Raw genomic sequence first — 21,761 nt, 5'->3', positions numbered from 1 at the left:
CGACAACTCGGTTTCTTCTTCTTTATATGATTCTTTAAACTCAGTATGGTCGCAAGTAGTTAGCACTCCAAGGCCGATCTAACTTTTTTCCCTGATTATCCTGCAAATAATAAGCTCCGGATGATAATTTCTTGATAACTTTGTAAGGTCCACCCCACTGTGGTGCTAACTTGGCTACGTCCCCTACGGGCTTAACTTGTTTCCAGACCAGATCCCCTTCCCCAAAGAATCAAGGAATAACTCTTTTGTTATAATTTTGCCTCATTCTTTGTCGGTAGGCCTCCAGTCGGGCTGCTGTCCTGTCGCGGATTTCACTAATGAGATCCAGCTCAGCCAGCCGCCGCTCTGCATTTTCTTCGTCATATAACGTCCTCCTGACTGACGGCACTCCAATCCCTATGGGTACTACTGCTTCGTTCCCATAAACCAGATGGAATGGTGTCAGACCGGTACTTTCTCGGGGTGTAGTACGATAGGCCCATAGGATGCTTGATAGCTCTTCCACCCAGTTACCTCCCACATGATCCAGCTTAACCTTCAGACCTCGTACTATTTCTCGATTAACCATCTCAGTCTGGCCATTGCTTTGCGGGTATGCCACTGAAGTGAAGGCTTGCGTTATGCCAAATCCCTTACACCAGGCCTGGATTTTTTGCCTTTGAAATTGCCTCCCATTATCTGATACCAATTTGTGTGGAATGTCGAACCTGCAGAGAATATTCTTCCACAGAAACTGGATGACCGCATCTTCTGTAATCCTGGCCAGGGCCTCTACTTCCACCCACTTAGAGAAATAATCCACCGCCACCAATAAGAAACGTTTCTGACCCGGGGCCATTGGAAATGGTCCCACAATATCCATGCCCATTGATCAAAATGACACGAGACTATAGATGTTCTTAGCAGAGTCGTCAGTCGATGTGTTAAATTTTGATGTTTTTGACAGGACAGGCAGGTATTTACCAGCTTGTGAGCATCCCTCTGTAAAGTAGGCCAGAAGTACCCGACCAGGAGTACCTTGCGAGATAACGTCCGACCGCCTACATGACTGCCACAACATCCCATATGTATTTCTTGTAAGGCTTGGTATGCCTCCTCCATACCCATGCATTTGAGTAAGGGCCTAGAGAAGGACCGCTTGTATAGCTGATCCCCGATCATGACATAAGCATGGGCTTGTTTCCTGACCAGCCGTGATTCCTCTGGGTCAGGTGGTAAGGTACCTTGCCTAAGATAGCTGATCATGGGCGCCTGCCAATCAATAGTTGTTTCCCTATTATTTTGCAAATCTATTTGAGCTATAAGGAAAGTTTGCGCCGTTGACCTGTCCAACACCGAAGTAGTTAAGAAACTGATCATCTTTGTTAACTCATCTGCTTTCTCATTCTCTGCCTTGGGGATCTTAGTTACTGTAACTTCTGCAAATTCTTCCTTCATCTTCTCGTATGTTTCCCGATATACTTGTAATTTATCACAATTTACCACAAAGTTGTCAGCCACTTGCTGAGTTACTAGCTGGGAATCTGAGTAAATGATTACTCGGGCAGCCCCTACATGCCGAGATGCCTGCAATCCTGCCAACAAAGCCTCATATTCTGCCTCATTATTAGTGGATCGGAAATTCAATCGGACAGCCAACTGAAGTATATCCCCTTGGGGAGATATCAACAAGACCCCGACCCCACTGCCTTGATGAGTGGCCGACCCATCCACATAGACCTTCCAGGTTTCTTCAGAGTTAGTCTGATGAATTTCTGTTAAGAAATCTGTCAAGGCCTGTGCCTTGATGGTTGTGCGCGGCTGATATTGCATGTCATATTCCCCTAATTCCATCGCCCATTTGATAAGCCGACCTGCAACTTCTACATTAGTTAGGGCTCTTCCCATGATTCTATTGGTCAAAATTGTGATAGGATGTGCTAAGAAGTAAGGCCTTAACCGCCGATCCATAAGGACCAATCCATAAACCAACTTCTCGAGAGTCGTGTATCGAGACTCGACCCCTTTTAATAGATGACTGAAGAAATACACTGGTCGTTGTACATTATCATGTTCCTTAACAAGCACAACCCCTACGGCCTCGGGGTGGCAGATAAGTAGACCCATAATAGTTCTCCAACAACCGGCTTGAATAAAGATGGCAGAGCCTCCAAATACTTCTTCAGTTCTTCAAAGGCTCGGGTCCATTCTTCATCTCATTGAAACTTGGAGGCCTTCCTGAGCACTTTGAAGAAAGGAGTAGCCCGGTCTGCAGATCTGGAAATGAATTTTGATAGGGTTGTTATTCTGTCGATCAGCTTCTGTGTTTCCTTCAAATTCTGAGGAACTTGCATATCACGTAGTGCCCGAACTTTTTCTGGATTAGCTTCTATTCCTCTCTCGGTCACTAGGTAGCCCAAGAACTTTCCTCCTCTAACTCCAAACAAGCATTTCAATGGGTTCAACTTTAGCCCATATTGCCGGAGAGTCTGGCAGGTTTCCTCTACATCCTTGATCAAATTCACGGCTAACAGAGACTTAATGAGTATATCATCCACATAAACTTCCACGTTGCGCTCGATCTGCTCTCGGAAGATCTTGTCCATCATCCTTTGGTACGTGGCTCCCGCGTTCCTGAGACCGAAGGGCATGACAGTATAATAGAAGGTACCATCAGCCGTAATGAAGCTAACCTTTTCTTAGTCCTCCACCGCTAAAGGTATCTGATGATACCCCTAATAGGCATCCAACATGCAGATCCTCTCACAACCGGCAGTTGAGTCCACCATCTGATCGATCTAGGGCAAGGGATAGCAATCCTTGGGACTAGCTCGATTGAGATCTTGGAAATCTATGCATACTCTCCACTTATTGTTGGGCTTCTTTACTATGACCACATTAGAGAGCCAGGATGGGAACTGCACTTCTCGAACGTGGCCTGCCTTCCTGAGCTGATCCACCTCAGCTCTGATTATTTTGTTCTAGTCGGCTGAGAAGTTCCTTTTCTTTTGCTTGACCGGTCGAGAGTCCGGTAGTAGGTGTAATTTATGCTCTGCTACTTCCGGCTTGACCCCGGGTAACTCCTCTGTAGACCAGGCGAAGACATCCCGATTGCGGATCAAGCATTGAACTAATTCTTCCTTGAGAGGAGGAGGCAGGTCGCTTGCCAAGCGAGTTAGACTTTCAGGGCGTTCAGAATATAATTGCACCTCCTCCTAAGGGATGGGTTCTTCAACCATAGGCAAATGCTCTTCTTGGACAGCATGGACGCCCCCATCTTGCATCCTTTGATTCTTCCGAGCCTCCACCCGGACTATATCAATATAGCATCGGCGAGAGACCTTCTGCTCTCCCCTAATTTCCCCGACCTGCTCGCCAACGGGAAATTTGATTTTTTGATGGAAGGTAGAAACAGCAGCCCTAAATTCATGCAGGGTGGGCCTTCCCAAAATGACGTTATAAGAGGAGGGGGAATCCACCACTATAAAAGTGCTCATCCTAGTGCGTACCAATGGCTCAGTGCCCAGAGATATGGCCAGCTTAATCTGACCCATTGGCTTCACCTCATTGCTTGTAAATCCATATAGAGACGTAGTCACAGGCTGGAGTTCAGTGGCATCGATCTGCATCTCTTCGAATGCAGTTCTGAACAGAATATTAACCGAGATCCCGGTGTCAACGAAAACTTGAGCTACTCGGCTGTTGGCGATAATGGCATCGATGATAAGGGCATCATTATGAGGCAGCTCCAGACCTTCCAGGTCTGCTGGCCCGAAGCTAATGACAGGGTCAGAAGCCTACTCCTGGCTACATCCAACAGTGTGGACCTCTAAGCAACGAATATGAGACTTGCGCGCTCTTCCCGAATCTCCATCAGTTGGCCCTCCAGAGATCATGCCAATCTCTCGAACGACAGCATTGCCTCTATTCTCGGCCTCCTGTACTATGTCCGGCTCCCGACTGGGTTGATGAGTACTGGGTCCCGCTAGGTCGGGACGGGGTTGTCCAGCTTGTCCAACCACGGCTCGCTGCTCTTCCATCATCTTGAGTACTTGAGGGGTAGCTCGGGCGACGGTAAGCCTAACTCGGCAGCCCGCTTAGAGTCCCGAGCGAACTGGAAACAATGATTAGTGTCGTGAGTACGAGATCGATGATAGGTGCAATACCGAGTGTTCCACGGTCCAGGTCGGGGAGTGTGCACAGCTGCGACTCGGGGGGATGGTTTAATCTCCGGTCCGGGATGGAAGGTAGGTCTGGCTTCCCGAGCGCGCGACAGAGGTTGAGGAGGTGGTTGAGGCACCTTTCTTTCTGGCTTATTGGCAGATGGAGACGGTCTCTCAGCTTTCCTCCGGGTCGCCTATGCTTCTTCTATTTTGATATGGCAAGCTGCTTTTTCCACCATCTCATCAAAGTTTCGAGCGGGGTTTTTGATGAGATCTCTAAAGAATTCCCCTTCTCCTAATCCGTGGGAGAAAGCGCTCATCAGAATCTCCGAAGTGGCGGTGGGGGCGTCCTGGGCCACTTGGTTGAAACGGTTGATATAACTTCTTAAAGGCTCGGTCGAAGAGCAAAAAGGCAATGATCCGTCTTCTAATATTTTTTGCTGCTGGCAAAACGAAGAAGGAAGGCCATCTTGAAATCCAAGAAACAGGTGATGGATCCTTGAGGTAGCCCATCAAACCACTTTAGTGCCGAACCAGCTAGAGTATTCAAGAAAACTCAACACTTGACAGCATCACTGTATTGGTGCAACAGAGCTGCATTCTTAAACTTGTGTAAATGATCCTCTGGGTCTTTGCTCCCATCATATTCCCCGATCGACGGGGCCCTGTAGCCCTTAGGTAATTTTTCATTCAAAATCTTGGCCGAGAATGGTACTCTCTCGTCCGGATCTTCTGGGAACACTTCCAGTATGATGAGAGCCTTCCCTTTCCTCGAGTCTCTGGGCAAGGAACTCTCAGCTATAGATACTTGAGGCTGTTCTTTCTTAAGGCTGAGGCCCTGAGGTCCTGGCTGACAATACCCCAAGTCAGGCTCGCGATAAGGAACCTGAGAAAACCCCTCGGGCTGTTTTCTCTTAGAACCCTGATCTGAAACAGGGATGGGCTCCTTGGAAGCTTCAGAAGGAGCTTGGCGCGGTCGTGAGACGGTCGCTTGCTTCTCGGAGGTCACTCGCCTCTTGGCCTCCTTGAAGAGCTCGTATTCTCCTGCAGTCATGGTCACGTTGATACGGCCAGACTCCTCCATCTTCACGTTCCGGAACAGGTAGTTGTGTTCCCACAGACGACACCAAATTTGATTTTGTCCGGAAGCTGAGTCAGATGAAGGCGGGCCTTAATGTACTGGAGGTTGATGGAAAGCCACCGCGGAGTCCGATCTACCTGGCCCCCTTAGGAAGAGTTTGTACGGGCTGATGACGAAGGATGATGACGCTACGACTCTGCGCACACTCAGACAAGCCCACGAGTCGTTAGAGACCAGAAACCAAGGAAAAAGTCCCCGGGTCAGGCCCTCCGACGCTCAAGTCAGGTACTTTTTGGCCAGAAGCACAGAAAAAAAAGACGAAAAGTAAAGACGAGTAAGAAATGACGAGTGAGCGTACCTGCACAAGGGACAAATCATCCTTTTTTATACTGCAACGGATGCTTCTGGGGCTTGGCAGGTGTCAGGGAATGTCGACTGTCAGGATTTGTCTGGCGGTGAATGACACGCGGCGTCTCCTCATAGGCCGGCGGCAGAACAAAAGGGGTAATGAGCCCCGACTGTTAGCATATTCCCTGACACACTGATTATTCTCTAATATTCTCTGACAGACAATTACGATTCCCTGGCTTGTTTGTCTAGTAGTGCCTGGACGTTAGGTATGTGCTCCGAGGTCTGTATCCCGACCTGCATCTGTCTACTATTATTTATGGCTTGTACGTCCCGACCTGTACGTCCGGTCTGTATCCTGACCTGCATCTATCCGCTGTTATCCATGGCATGCATGCTCCGACTTGTACGCCAGGTTTGTATCCCGACCTGCTTCTGTCCGCTGTTACCCATGGCCTACACGTTCCGACCTGTACGCCAGGTCTGTATCCCGACCTACATCCGTCTACTGTTATACATGGCTTGTACGTCCTGACCTGTACGCCAGGTCTGCATCCCGACCTGCATCTGCCTACTGTTATCCATGGCTTGTACGTCCCGACCTGTACGCCAGGTTTGTATCCCGACCTGCATCTGTCAACTGCTATCCATGGCTTGTACGTCCCGACCTGTACGCCAAGTCTGTATCCCAACCTGCATCTGTCCATGAGTTGTACGTCCCGACCTGTATGTCATATCTGTATCTCGACCTGCATCTATCTACTGTTATCCATGGCTTGTACGTCCCGACCTGTACGCCAGGTCTGTATCCTGACCTGCATCTGTCTATTGTTATCCATGACTGTTATCTATGGCATGTATGTCCCGACCTGTACGCCAGGTCTGACCTGCATCTATCTACTGTTATCCATGGTTGTTATCTATGGCTTGTACGTCCCGACCTGTACGCCAGATCTGTATCCCGACCTGCATCTTTCTGCTGTTATCCATGACTTATACTTCTTGACCTGCAAGCCAGGTCTGTATCCTGACCTTCTGTGCTTCGCCTGAGGCCTTTCCTTCTGCGCCTTTACCTGGCCTGCGGACCCTCTCATTAGCTGTACTTGGCCTGTGGATCCAATTCTCAACTGTACCCGGCCTGTGAGCCCCGTTCTTGATTGCTATCGAGGCTGGATCCGGTCCAACTTGGAATCCTATCTTTTGACTGCCCCGTCAATTGGGACTCTGATCACAGCCACGTAAGCTTGACTTCTGACCTCCATGGGGGCTAGACTTCTGACCTCCACGTAATCTTGACTTCTGACCTCCACATAAGCTTGACTCCTGACCATCCTATGATCTTGACTCTTGATCATATTATTTTAAAATGTGGATCCAATTCTCAACTGTACCGGCCTGTGAGCCCCGTTCTTGATTGCTATCGAGGCTGGATCCGGTCCAACTTGGAATCCTATCTTTTGACTGCCCGTCAATTGGGACTCTGATCACAGCCACGTAAGCTTGACTTCTGACCTCCATGGGGGCTAGACTTCTGACATCCACGTAATCTTGACTTCTGACCTCCACATAAGCTTGATTTCTGATCATCCCATAATCATGCACCATATCATTCCATTTTTAAAATGATTTTTTACTATATTTTATAAGTTTTTATCATTTTGAGGATGTGATAGCAGTTAATACTTAATACAAGCAGCAATTACTAGGCTAGCTGTTGGATGTCACGACACAATAAATCCATGAATCTATTACTTGTTCTCCACCCCCACTATTTTCTTATTCTTCGCATACTAGTTTTTAGATAAATGTCAAAATGAGTCACTAAGTTGGTATTCAATGTGGATATTATATAATACGACAAAAAAAAAATTAGTCGTGGATGAAGATCCACAGTTAAAGAAGGTAAATTTTTTTTATTATGAAATATTAAGTCATTTTATATTTAAGTCAAACTTTTGATAATTTTTTTAGAACTTCTATTTTTAAGGTCATAAGTCTAAATGTATATTGATTTATTTATTGTTATTTAATTGAAGTAAAATCTTAACTTAAGTTAGTAATATTATACTTTTTATATTTCAATTTACAGCATCAATTAAAAACCAGTATTATAATCATCTCAATATGATGAAGTAATAAATGAATGAATAAAGAGAATACGTCTACTCCTATATATGGATGCCTAAGGGTTGTGTGTATGATGCGATATAAATTTTTTTAATTGTATTTAGAGATTGGTGAAATTAGTCAAACATATCTTTTGTGAATACAATTTTAGATTGTATTTAGTAAATATTGTGATATATTTATTTAATTTTGATGGTAAAAATATTTTGATTAATTAAAATTATATTGTAGTAAAATATAATCAATTATTTCTATCCTACAATTAAATAGTGGAGTAATACAATAAAAAAAACTTTGACAATTTTAAATAGTAATGTAATTAAAGAAAATATTTATTTCACCACATTACAATAATTGTAAAGTCAGTATAAATACTTACTTCATCAATCAATGTAACATGTGAAGAAATATATGTTCAACTACTTCGATAATTTTAGGAGCCACTAAAATAAAAGAGTTTTTCACTAAAATAAAAGAATTTTTTCACTTTAAAGTCAATCCAATTTTAAATTGGTTATACAATTCTTAGATCGGCGAAAGATTTTAATACTTTTATGATGAAACAATAAACTAACTTTTTTACTTCATTTACTTAGATAATTATCTATCTATTATTTTCGTTGAATCTCATAAGTCTATTAATCAAATTCATGTAGTGATTAACACATACACATAAATATTACACATAACTTTTCAAAAATTTAAATCCCCGAATACATCAATAAATTTTGACTAAATATTCTCTTCTAATTAACACTCATTCTAACTATTGTATGTTTATATGATCTCTAAGTCCAAATATGCTCTTTTATTTTTTTTTATTATTTTAAAAAAATAAATCAACACTAATGATTTTTAAATTGCAGTATTGTTTAAAAATTAAAATCATAAAAAAAAATAAAAAAGAGGAAAGATATTTATATGCAAGAGAAAATAGGAGAGGAAAGATATTACATACCTGTAAGAGGGGAAAGATAAGAACCAATGGTTCATCTGGGGATACGATGAAAATTAAGTTCTAAGAATAAAACTTAAATGATCTTTTGTACCTTAGGAAATTTCAGATCCCTTTGGAGTAAAAGTAGATATAATTATAAAATAGTATCAACATCAGAAATCCTTGCTGCAATAGATGCAGACTCCTGAGTCTACTGTATCGATCGATCGTCCTCCGTAAAATACATTCCTAGCTGGACAAAAATAACACCAAATAATCAAATAGATGCTTTACAACGCACGTAATCAGTTGTATATAACATTCTTTACAAACAAAGCGTAGTGTGCATTAACAAAAACGACGGCATATTATCCGTACAAACTAATGAAGCTTCACTAGCCAATAATTCATATCAACACCACCACATGCGAACACGCATGCACTCAAAATCTCTTTCCCGTAGGTACGTTCATGGCGTCTGAGGCTTTCTGGGGCTTCTGTTGTGGTGCAACGGGTCCGGCCCCGAAGGCACCAGCCTCAACTGCCCGTCCCATTCTCCTCTAGCCGCCGCCTCTCCAACACTCTTCGGTGGCCACCGGCGCCGCTCATCCTCCGTCTGCCTCATGCCAGAATTTATGTCAATCAAAAAAACAAAGAAAGCATATATATAATATACTGTGACTTGGGAGGAGTCTCGTAATTAACCTTGGTAAACTCGCTTCCTTTCTCAGGCGCTGCGTCCTCCACGACATTCGAACAGCTTATACCGACCTTATACTTTTGGCAGTCGCCTAATCGACGCGCTTCGACTAGCAAACAGGAGGCGAAGTGAAGCAGAGCAATGAGCAAAACGAGCCGAAGAAGCACGGCCATTTTATTATACAGTCGGATTCTGTGTCGTCCCAGTTTCAATCTTACGCCAGCGTTACTATTTATAGGCGACGGAGTTTGTAGAAGAAATGATTGCGTCCGACTGCAGAAGATCCGGTCATCGATATCGCGGTAGATAAATCGACTAATTAAAGTTGCAAGCCCAGGAGGAATTGGAAATCAATAGCGGATCGGATCGGAGCGACATCCTCTGCCACCTCCATCGCCGTCTCCTGAAGCGCACCGATCGACGCGACCTTCTCCAGTCCGCCAATTAACCGCTGACGTCGCCTGGATCTTGTCGCCATAATTGATTGTTATTAGCCTTCGCCTGTCTCGTCACTTAGAGTTAAATTCACTGTAAAGCGACTTAGCATCGTCTGGAGGCGTAATGCAGCTCCGTTCATGGGTGTTGCTAAATCGGGAGGAGATGTGCGAGAAAGCTGCTTGCTTGGATTAAATCCAAGAAGAAGACTTACCCACCGATAATAGCTGTGACGACAAATTAAAGAACAAAAGTACGGAGAGGACGGGAGTACGTCAGCGTGAAGCCGGAGTTTAATCATGTAGCAGTATCCGGCAGCGGATACGAGGAGACGTGCAATTATGTTGATTGGATGCAGAGGACGGGAGTGGCTGTTGAGCCATGTCGTGATGACTGGATGGGTAGCGCATCATTACGGTTTGTGTCCGATAGATCTTGGTCGATCCTTCGTGACGTAACCAGCAGCGGTAGCGTTGCATGTAACTGCAAGATCAACTGGCTTGGATTTATTATTATTATTTTTTTTTTTAATTTTATATCTTTTTAAAAAACTAAGCTCAAGAACCAACCTGGCCTAAGCCAGTGCCGGGAGTGAAGTGCCAGCATCGTAGATGATGCAAAAGGTTGGAACCGTCAACCCAGCGGCCCCCTCATCCCGGTCCCATAAATATGAGAGGGAGTAAATCACGATGAATACGGGTCCAGTTATGACATGACGGTCTTAGGTGTTTAGCACGGACAGATATTGATGTTATCGCAATTGCTGCCGCAGACCTTTGACCTCCCGACTCATGATGCAAGAATACCATGTCATAACCGGCTGATCCCGCCCGTGGGGGCAGTGCCAGCATCGTAGATGACTAGACAGAAGGTTGAATAATAAGTTAGTTTGTTTTAATTGTGTTTATATAAAATTTAAAGTTAGAGTATATGCGTAAAGTGATAAAAAAATATAAATACAAAAGGAATATATTTCACTAGCTTAAAACACATTAACCAAACATTAGCAATGATTCCGTCCGAAAATTAAAAAATGGGATCGTCAATGATAAGGTGGAATATTAAGACAAGTGGATCTTCATGATCCAAAGGGAAAAGGAAGTGATGAATTGAGTCTTTGGACCTTAAAAAAGAGAAAGACGGAAGGTGTCCAAAAGTCTTGGATCAATGATACTTGTAAGGTTATTAGAAATCAAGCCGTGGGTTGTCTTGGTCTGGTCCTCTAACGATTAAGTCAACCTTCGATGATAGAAATGAAAAAAATAAATAGTATTACAATCATGAAACGATTGAATATAAAGCATATCAAATCCATAAGAGCGGACCGGAAGCGCTAACACAGAGTCGGAGAAGGATGCTAAGCTGGAGGATGGCACAGAGCCGAAGGACAATGCTAAGCCTGTCATGGGTGAGGACGGCTAGAAGTCGAAGGATGACACGAAGTCGAAGACGACGACACAAAGCTAGATGTGACATGGATTCAGAAGCAACCCCACGGAGCTGAAATACAACAATAGTATGCAGGCTAGAACACAATAACAGCTCGCGAGATGGAATATAACAACTGCTCAAGGCCAGAACATAAGAGCGGCTCATAGGCCGAGATATAACAACGGCTCGCAGGCCAAACGGCTCAAAGGCTGAACGTAGTAAACCACAAGGAACCAAATGGAGTAGGTGGCACGGGGTCACAAAGTTAGCCGGTAGAGGGCTGTCGGCACGAGAGAGATGGTTGTTACCGACTAGTTGGATCAAAAGATAGGAAGTGTCGGGGCGGCTAATCAGGCAGATGATGAAGGAGGTGAGAGGTGGGGAGGCGCTTGGCTGTTGGAGGCGGTGGCAACTGCTGGAGGCGACGACGGTCGTTGGATCCAAGATTTGGCTGAGGGCAAAGACAGTGAAAGGGGTCTTCAACCTCCTCTTCGCAAGAGGGAGCAAAGGAGCGAGGGGGAGTGGCGGCTAGATCCTTTTTTAGCGGAGAAATGACCTGTAGAGTAGGTCCGACGATCGACGGAGGGAGGCAGTGAGAGAGTTCGGGGCATGGCGTGATGCCGCCGTCGAGATGAAACACATGAGGGAGAAAGGGAGGGGTTGCTTGGATCCCTGCATGAGGCGGTGTCAGAGGTGGGTGTTGGATGTGTAAGAACGTTGGCGGCCGGCTAGAAGGGGGGTTGGATAGCCCCCTGTAAATAAAAATACAAAACCAACCCTTCTTAAACTCTTAAACTAATACTTGCATAAAGAATAAGCAGAAAGTAAATAGAACATTAAAAGAAGAGGCACAAGTATTTACTTGGTTACAACCGATGTGGTTGTTAATCCAAGGAAGTTTAAGCACTAAATACTCCTTCAGGCGGAGAAGCCTCTTACAACGTAGAAGCGAAAAAAACAGAAGCTTAACTCTAAATTATAGCACACAAGTGTTGGAAGTGAATTTCTGAGTTCATTGAAAAGCTTCTGGACCAAGGTTATATTTATAGCCTTGGTTGGGGCGCTTGGAAGGATTCCGGGAGCCTTGGGGGGGATAAAACTTTATCCCCAACATTCAGATCGAGTCAAAACTCGATCCTATGAAAAAAGTCAACTCCGGGGGCCTCAGTACGTTCCGGACGCCCTGGTACGTTCCGGACACCCCGGAGGGGTCCGGGCGCCCCCCCTGGTCAGCTCCGGGCGGCCCGGACCCAAAAGTCAACTCTAGTTGACTTTTTCAGTCCGGGTCCTTTGCTCCGGCTCTGGTCGCCTCGGTTCGGGTCTTCAACTCCGGATCCGCTTGCTTTGGTGATCTCAGACATCCGGAAAATGGCTCACCCGAACCCAACTTCCGGTCTTCTCGAGCAGGCTTTCGTTTCGGTTTCTCGTCCCTCGGAATCGCTGCGTGCTTCCTTCTCGTCCGCCAGCGTACTCATCCGCAGTCTTCGTCCCTCGGTCGCACCCCGTGTCAACCTTCTCGCTAGCTGCGTCTCTTACTCCCCGAGCAATCTCCCGCTCCGGCTTTCGTCCCTCGGAACCACCGCACACTTCCTTCTCGTCCGCCGGTGTTCTCTTCCGCAGCACCTCGTCCCTCGGACGCACCGTGTGTCGTCATTCTCGCTAGCTGCATCTTCCGCTCGACTATCTGTGCTCCTAAGCTCTTGCACACTTAGTTACAAGGTTAGAAACACACAGGACCTAACTTAACTTGTTGATCACACCAAAATAATTTTCGGGTTCCAACAATCTCCCCCTTTTTGATATGAGCAACCCAAGTTAAGGTAGGGTAAAAAATAGACAAAAAATAAAACTAACTTAATTTGTAATTTAAGTGCAAAAGAATAGAAAAACTTATATTTGGTCTACCTCCGGCTTTCGTCCCTCGGAACCACCGCATACTTCCTTCTCGTCCGCCGGAGTACTCTTCCGCAGCACCTCGTCCCTCGGACGCACCGTGTGTCGTCCTTCTCGCTAGCTGCGTCTTCCGCTCGACTATCTGTGCTCCTAAGCTCCTGCACACTTAGACACAAGATTAGAAACACACAGGACCTAACTTAACTTGTTGATCACACCAAAATAACCTTCGGGTTCCAACAATCTCCCCCTTTTTGATGTGAGCAACCCAAGTTAAGTTAGGGTAAAAAATAGACAAAAAATAAAACTAACTTAATTTGCAATTTAAGTGCAAAAGAATAGAAAAAATTATATTTAGTCTACCTCCGGCTTTCGTCCCTCGGAACCACCGCATACTTCCTTCTCGTCCGCCGGTGTACTCTTCCGCAGCACCTCATCCCTCGGACGCACCGTGTGTCGTCCTTCTCGTTAGCTGCGTCTTCCGCTCGACTATCTGTGCTCCTAAGCTCCTGCACACTTAGACACAAGGTTCAAAACACACAGGACCTAACTTAATTTGTTCATCACACCAAAACAACCTTCGGGTTCCAACAATCTCCCCCTTTTTGATGTGAGCAACCCAAGTTAAGATAGGGTAAAAAATAGACAAAAAATAAAACTAACTTAATTTGCAATTTAAGTGCAAAAAAATAGAAAAAAGTATATTTGGTCTACCTCCCCCTAGACTTATAATTTTCCTCTCCCCCTTTGATCACATAAAAAAATGGGGTTTGCAAGAAAAATCTAAGGGTAAAACTTAGAATTTTTTTTTTTAGACTTAAATTTGCAATAATTTTCACATTAACAATCTCTAAGTAAAAACAACTTTCTAAGAAAATTTTCTAAGTGAAATTATAAGTAAAAGAATTTTCAAAAAAAATTTTGACTTAGGCAATTTTATAAAAAAAATATATATTTTTTAAAATTCTAAGTAAACAAAAAAATTCTAAGTTAAATAATTTTTCACAAAAGTTTTGAGAAATTTGTTAAAAATTATTTTTGAAAATTTTTCTAAGAATAAAATTTTAACCAGAAATTTCTAACTTCAGAAAAAACTTTTGACTTAGGATTTTTTTTTTAATTTAAACAAAAATCATTATCAATTTATTGTTATTTATTTAATATTATTATGATATCTAAATTTCCATTTTAGTCTATCATATTTTTTCAGATTTAACGCAAATAATATTAAACATGCTGAAAATTGTATTCTTTCTTTTAACATGTCATTTTCTATTATTAGTTTGTCAAGATTCTTTAATCGACAAGCTATTTCTTTTAACTTAATAATTTTTGTTATATTTTAAATTTCTAATTCACAAAAATATTTTGATAATATAAATTCTAACTTGATAAAAATTTTCGACAATGTTTCTAATTTACAAAATTCGTTCGAAAAATTATTTTGTAATTCACAAGAATATTTTGTCATAAATTCTAATTTGTAAAAATCTGTTGATAATAGATGTTCTAATTTGAAAAACTCTTTCAATGATTTTTTGATTGAATCACCCAATTGATCGGAAGTTGGAGTCCATACCTGACTTACCTTCTTGGTCATTGATTCTCCCCCTGTTGTGTTGTTTTCTTCCGAAAATTCTCCCCTTCATCAATGCTCATTGAAGAAGAGCTTTCTGTGTCCTCGGGATGGAATTCGGTTGTTGGGGCTGTCTCAGTAATTTCTTCTGTCTTGGTAATTTCTTCCGTCTTGGATTCTTCTGACAACGGCTAGATGTTTATTGAGGGGTCGGCTTCAACCGATTCTTCGTAGACCTTTAAGAACTTTTCCCAAAGTTCTTTTGCGCTTTTGTATTATCCGATTCTATCGAGATCTTCATGTGATATTACGCTCAGAATGTGAAATTCTGCCCGAGTGTTTACCATATGCTCGTAACGTTGCTTCTCATTCCAGAGGCGTTTACCGAGTTCTTCTCCATTCGTTGTCTTTGGTGCTTCAAAACCAGATTTCATTATTAAACAAATACCAAAATCAGTGTTTAGATATACCTCCATTTGTTTCTTCCATAAAGGAAACTCCCCTCGAATGCTGGTGGGTGGTCACTAGCTCCAACCATCATTTTGTTGCTTCAGACAGTGGTTAGTCCTTCTGAGGCGTCTTGGCCTTGATACCACTTGTAGGAACGTTGGCGGCCGACTAGATGGGGGGTTGGATAGCCCTGTAAATAAAAAATAAAACCAACCCTTCTCGAACTCTTAAACTAATACTTGCATAAAGAATAAGCAGAAAGTAAATAGAACATTAAAAGAAGAGGCACAAGTATTTACTTGGTTACAACCGATGTGGTTGTTAATCCAAGGAAGTTGAAGCACTAAATACTCCTTCAGGCGGAGAAACCTCTTACAATATTGAAGCGCAAAAAATAGAAGCTTAACTCTAAATTACAGCACACAAGCGTTGGAAGTGAATTTCTGAGTTCATTGAAAAGCTTCTGGACCAAGACTATATTTATAGCCTTGGTCGGGGCACCTGGAAGGGTTCCGGGCGCCCTGGGGGGATCAAACTTTATCCCCAACGTTCAGATCGAGTCAAAGCTCGATCCTGTGAAAAAGTCAACTCCGGGCGCCCCGATACGTTCCGGGCGCCCCGGTCCCAAAAGTCCACTATGGTTGACTTTTTCGGTCCGGGTCCTCTGCTCCAGCTCTGGTTGCCTCGGTCCGGGTCTTCAACTCCGGATCTGCTTGCTTGGGTGATCTCGGACATCCGAAAAAGGGCTCACCCAAACCCAACTTTCGGTCTTCTCAAGCAGGCTTCCATTCCGGCTTCTCGTCCCTCGGAATCGCTGCGTGCTTCCTTCTCGTCCGCCAGCGTACTCATCTATAGTCTTCGTCCCTCGGTCGTACCCGGTGCCGACCTTCTCGCTAGTTGCGTCTCTTTCTCCCCGAGCAATCTTCTGCTTCAGCTTTCGTCCCTCGAAACCACCGTACGCTTCCTTCTCGTCCGTCGGTGTACTCTTCCACAGCGCCTCATCCCTTGGACGCACCATGTGCTGTCCTTCTCGCTAACTGCATCTTCCGCTCGACTACCTGTGCTCCTAAACTCCTGCACACTTAGACATAAGGTTAAAAACACACATGACCTAATTTAACTTGTTGATCACACCAAAATAACCTTGGGATTCCAACAGGATGGTGGCCTGTGTGACGAAGGCGATGCCGAGCTTGTGAGGCAGTGGCGACATGAGTCAGGTGGCGAAGAAACACGAAGATCCCTCTTAGGAGGTGGCGACGACCAGAAAACCCAAAGACCTCTTCTTTCACCTTCTAGAAACCTTATAAAGGAACAGTGAAAAGGTCAAAATGCCCTCCCCTCCATGTGGCTTCATCCACTCACTGCATCACAAGTTTTCCTTCAATTTTAGTCGAAGGAGGCGCGAGCCCGGCTAATTTAACAATCCATTGTAAAGGCCAAATCACTCTAGACTATAGAATTAGATCGCTAAGCCTATCATATAATGTCGAGAGAGTGGCTAGTGACACGAGTGCTAACGGAGTGGCAAATGAAGAGCGTGCCAACAGAGTAGCGAGTGAGGCGAGTGCCGATAAAGCGATGAGTGAGGCGAGTGCTAAGCGAGTGATGAGTGAAATGAGTGTCGAGTGAGCTATGAGTGAAGAGAGTGCGACAAAGCGACGAGTGAGGCAAGTGCCGAGCAGAGCAGCGAGCTAGGTAAGCACCAGGCAGAGCGACGAGTAACACAATTGTCAAGGTAGAGCGACAAGTGACACAAGTGTCGGGTAGAGCGGCGAGTGAAATGAGTGTCAGGCAGAGTGGCGAGTGATAGGAGTGTCGAGCAGAGGCAGAAGTAACACAAGTGTCAAGCATAGTAGTAAGTGAGACGAGTGTCGGCCAGGGCAACGATTGAGAGGAATGTTTAGCGAAGCAACTGTTATAATGGGTGCTGAGTGGAGCAATGATAGCGGGGAGTACCTGACCAGGGAGGAAACCCAACCGACTAGTCGTGCGCATGAGCCATGCATGCTTGTAACTCACTCTCGAATGAGAGTTTGACAGGTGTGTAAGACATGCACGCTTATAAGGGCAAGAGTCTGGAACACGACCAGGAGGTCGTTGGGCGTGTGAGTCATTCACGCTTATAACTCCCCCTGGGGTGAGAGTCTGGAAGACGTATGATAACCATGATTTAGCTATATTATTTTGATTTATAATGTATGTTCTTAATGGTCTACTCTTAGCTTAAACTCACATTTATATTGCAGTTCATAAATTGCATTTGATCTTGGACTTAATTACAAATTAGCCAATTATCATGGTATTTGATGCTAATATTTGATTATTATTTTGTAAGCATCAAAAGGGTCATGGACCCGATCAAATCAGACCACATTTGGGCTTAAATCTAGGGCTAAACAAGTCGATCAAGCTTTGGAGCATTATGGGTTGTTCATCCAAGATCAAGTAGATCTGAGCCATCCATTGAATATCTGGTCCATTCAACCTAATGAGGTGTAGATCTTATCCGTTGATAAAGATCCAGAAGCTTTGATCCAGATCTGATATGTTCTAGCCGTTGATCAAGCCAAGAAACACTCTGGACCGTCCGATCAGATTGGGAGAGGTTTAAAATCCGCGAGAAGCTACAGTTCTTGCGTGGCTCGGCGAGTTCGCGATTTCCACTGTTCCTTCTTCTTCTTCGCAGCAACAGCCGAGGCTCCATTCCACTTCCAGATCTGAGATTCACTTTTCTTCATCTCCGGCGAGCTTGCAAAGATCCGGCAACCAACATTCAAGGGACAGAGCCGTGATTTGAGGGCGTTCCCCGTTCGTGATCCTGTTGTCCGCGAGCATCATTTCGGTAAAGATATGAGGGCGTTCCCCGATCTGATGCTTCCATCCTCCAACTGAAGGGTATGAGGGCATTCCCCGATTCTTCAGTGACCAATCCATCTTCATCTTCACCTCGCATTTCCGGATTGGCAAGATTTGCTCTATTTTTTGGCGGTTGGAGAATTCAGATGATTTCGAGCTTAAGAGGCATTCCCAGTAGCTTTGGACTTCACCTGGATGAGCTATGGATTCAGTGGGTTGCTGTGTTTGCTCAAGAGGCGTTCCCAGAAGCAAGCACAGTGGCACGGCAGTGAGGAGAGGTTTAGTCTCGGGTTTGGTTGTGGAATGTCATTTAGGTTTTGTTTTCCTTATCTTTGCTTTTGAATTATCCATGAATTTACTCAGATCTTCAGATCTGATGTTAGATTGCAATTTCATTTTCGTTTGAGTTTTTGTATTACAGATTTTAGTTTCTTGCTTTCAAATCCCGACCCTACTGATCCTTTGGAATTGATTTAGGTTCTGTTATGAATTCGAAATTCTGTTTAATGCTTGTTTGTAGGTTAGGTTAATTAGTTAGCAATTCCTTGCTCTATATAATCAATCTTTGATGACTGTGATCTTGCTTAAATGTTGAATTCTTAAATTGAGCTTTTGATTGTTATCTCTATTCAACATTACTTTATTTGAGCTTAATTGTTAAAGTTGATTGTGATTGAGAATTGGATGTAGTTCGGGTTCTACAAGGGAGTTTGAGTTTTTGAATTTACTTGTTATTGAGAATAGGAATTGAATTATTTGTTTTAATGATGTTGTGGAATCCAAACTTTTCTGATGTTAATTTGATGAAATGAAATTGATCATGTCTAGATAAGAACATCCTTTCTTTGATTCTATTCTTGACCTTGGTGATGTAAGAATTAGATTTGAATAAAGTCTAGAAGTTATACACACTCACTAGTTATCCTTAGAAAAATATGACTTGAGACTCCTTACTACACGTATTATCTTTAGTTACAATGAGTTTCAATCTTAATTAATTTGATGTGCCATGTGACATACAAAATGGCCAACACCAACGTGTGAGTCATGCACGCTTATAACTCCCTTTGGGGTGAGAGTTTGGGAGGCGTGTGAGTCATGCACGCTTATAACTCCCCCTGGGGTGAGAGTCTGGGAGGCATGTGAGACATACACACTTATAACTCAAACTGGGACGAGAGTCTGAAACTCGACCGAGAGGTCATTGGACGCGTGAGCCATATATGGTTATAACTCGCACTAAGGCAAGAGTCTGGGACCCGACTGAGATGTCGTTGGGTGCATGAGCTGTACACACTTATAACTCTCTCTAGAACGAGAGTCTGGAACCCGATCGAGAGGTCGTTGGACGTGTGAGCTGTGTATGCTTATAACTCACGTTGGGGATCTGACCAAGAGGTCATTGGATGCATGAGTCGTGCATACTTAAAAATCGCACTGGGACGAGAGTCTGGGATTCGACTAAAAGGTCATTGGACGTGTGAGTCATGCAATCTTTTAACTAGTGATGGGGTGAGAGTTTGGGACTCGACTGAGAGGTCGTTGGGCACGTGAACCGTGCATGCTTATAACTCGCGCTGGGATGAAAGTCTGGAACCCGACCGAGAGGTCGTTGGATACGTGAGCCCTACACGCTTATAACTCATGCTGGGATGAGAGTTTGGGACCCAACTGAGAGGTCGTTGGGGCGCGTATGAAGTGAGTGTCAAGAAGAGCGATGAGCGAGGTGCGTGCCCATGGAGCGACGAATGAGGCTAGCGATCGAGCAGCAAGTGAGTGCTGACATAGTGGCAAGGTGGGGTCGACCGAGTGACGAACAAAGTGCTAAGCTGAGCAGTGAACGAAGTGCCAAGCTAAGCAGCAAACGGAGTGTTGGGCTAAGCGACGAACAGAGTGCCAGGCTAAGCAGTGAACATAAGGCCAAGTAGGCGACCGAGCGGATGTTGAGGTGGCGATCAATCGAATGCCGAGCGGGTGACTGAGTGAATGCTAAGCAAGCGACTGAATAGATACAGAGAGGATGCTGAGCAGATGATTACGCCGATGCTAATCGGGCAACCGAGAGAATTCTGACCGGTCTATTGAGAGAATGTCGAGTGGGTGGCTAACCGGTGCAAAGTGAGCGACCGAGTGGTGCCAAGCGAATGGGTGGGCAGTACCGAGCGGCTGACCGAGAGAATGCCAACCAGGTGATCGAGAGAATGCCAAGCGAGTGGCCTAGCAGTGCCAAGTGAACGATCGAGTGGTGCTGAGCGGATGCCAAGTAGAAGGGCGGGCAGTGCTGAGCAGGCGACCAAGAGAATTCCGACCCGACAACCAAGAGATTGCCGAGCGAGTAGCCGAACGGTGCCAAGCGAACGATCAAGTAGTGCCAAGTAGATGTTAATCGGGCGATCGAGCGGGCATGGATAATAACTTTTCTTCCACTTCCAATTAATATGTCAATAGGATTCAGACTTCTACTTATTCTGACAGCAACAAAAAATATTCGTCTTATATAGGTTTTTCCTAGTATTTTTTTTTCTTAAGTATGGCTATGGTATTTTCAGCCAATTTATCTATTCAAGAAATAAATGGAAGTTCCATCTATCAATATCTATGGTTTTGGACCATCAATAATGATTTTTCCATAGTGTTCGGATATTTAATCGATCCACTTAGTTTGATTATGTCAATATTAATTACTACGGATGGAATTATGGTTCTTATTTATAGTGACAATTATATAGTCTTTTCTTCTTGCTTCGTATTGTAAGAATTAATTAGAGGAAGGACAGAGACTATGAATCAATCAATGGGATCCACTCTCACTGGTCTATGGGGCTCCATGCCCGCTCAACTCATGGGCATTGATCCGGCGGTAAGAATGGGGGACCCACAGATGGGGTCCCGTCCGAGCGGAACCAGAGATTACCCAGCCAAAGGTTTGGGTTTCCGACGCCAAAGCAGAAGAACCGGAGCCAAGTGGCCGAGCGGAGGTGTCCGCTCGGCCGTGGACAGAATGGCCGAGCGGAGGTGTCCGCTCGGCCGGAATCGTGGCGAGGGAACAGTGGTTAGCCGAGCGGCCTATTCGCTCGGCTCGGGATATGATATGTCAGCAAAGGCATGATGATTAGACTGTACGCAAGATGGCACTATTAAAGGCCCCACCATCACGTCACGGACAGGTTGATACAGTAGCAGTATGGTCTTATGGATGCCCTTCTGACAGGCCCACACCTAGGCATGGTCGAAAGCAGGTGATCGCTTCGATTGGTGTGCCCAGGCTCCTTCGAGAGGTCTATATAAGGCCTCCATTTCTTCAACCGAAGGTAGACAAGTCTCTATTTTCTCAGCCGCTTTCTTATTCCTTCGCCTGACTTGAGCATCGGAGGGCTGTCGCCGGGACATCCCCCTCCCGGCTCGGTTTTGTTGCAGGTTCGCTGGAGCATTCGAGGATACAGTAGGGAGCGCCACATCCCCAACGTCCATTGACCTAGGTTCGGACAGGATCAATTTGGCGCCGTCTGTGGGAACGCACCTGCATCCGAGCAGAGGCAATGGACGAGGCTGGAAGACTACATACCGTGGCACTCTCACAAGAAGAGTTTGACGCTATAGTCGAGGCGAGGGCAGCCAAGGCAGTGGCGCAGCAAAAGGAGAAAGCACAGGCTGAGCGAGCGCAACAGCAAACAACCTCGGCTTCAGCAGGCCGGGCAGCGCAAGCAGACCGCCCGGAATATGTTTCAACAGGAGGGTTCCCTCAGGCACTCTTCCGTACTCCCCCAGAAATCGCGCCCGCT

General features: G+C 44.7%; 1 protein-coding gene across 1 annotated transcript; it reads right to left on the bottom strand.

Annotated features, from left to right (window-relative positions):
- Positions 1-229: 229 nt before the first annotated feature.
- LOC122010827 lies at positions 230-1,833 on the bottom strand. The gene is made up of 2 exons (XM_042567300.1): positions 964-1,833; positions 230-823 (listed from the first exon to the last, which is right to left on the bottom strand). Exons 1-2 carry the CDS (start codon positions 1,831-1,833, stop codon positions 230-232), a joined length of 1,464 nt encoding a protein of 487 aa, XP_042423234.1.
- Positions 1,834-21,761: the final 19,928 nt, after the last annotated feature.

This window comes from Zingiber officinale, chromosome 8A (genome assembly GCF_018446385.1).
Source record: "Zingiber officinale cultivar Zhangliang chromosome 8A, Zo_v1.1, whole genome shotgun sequence".
NCBI lineage: Eukaryota > Viridiplantae > Streptophyta > Magnoliopsida > Zingiberales > Zingiberaceae > Zingiber > Zingiber officinale.
Note: the sequence above shows the minus strand (reverse complement) of the source record. Positions and strands in the feature narration are given on the sequence as shown.

Bases quoted from the DNA above. Each gene is read 5' to 3' on its own strand.
- LOC122010827 (XM_042567300.1), bottom strand. From the start codon at position 1,833: ATGGAATTAGGGGAATATGACATGCAATATCAGCCGCGCACAACCATC. The intron at 824-963 runs GTAAATACCTGC...GCCCCGGGTCAG, and splicing joins AGAGGGATGCTCACAAGCTG to AAACGTTTCTTATTGGTGGC.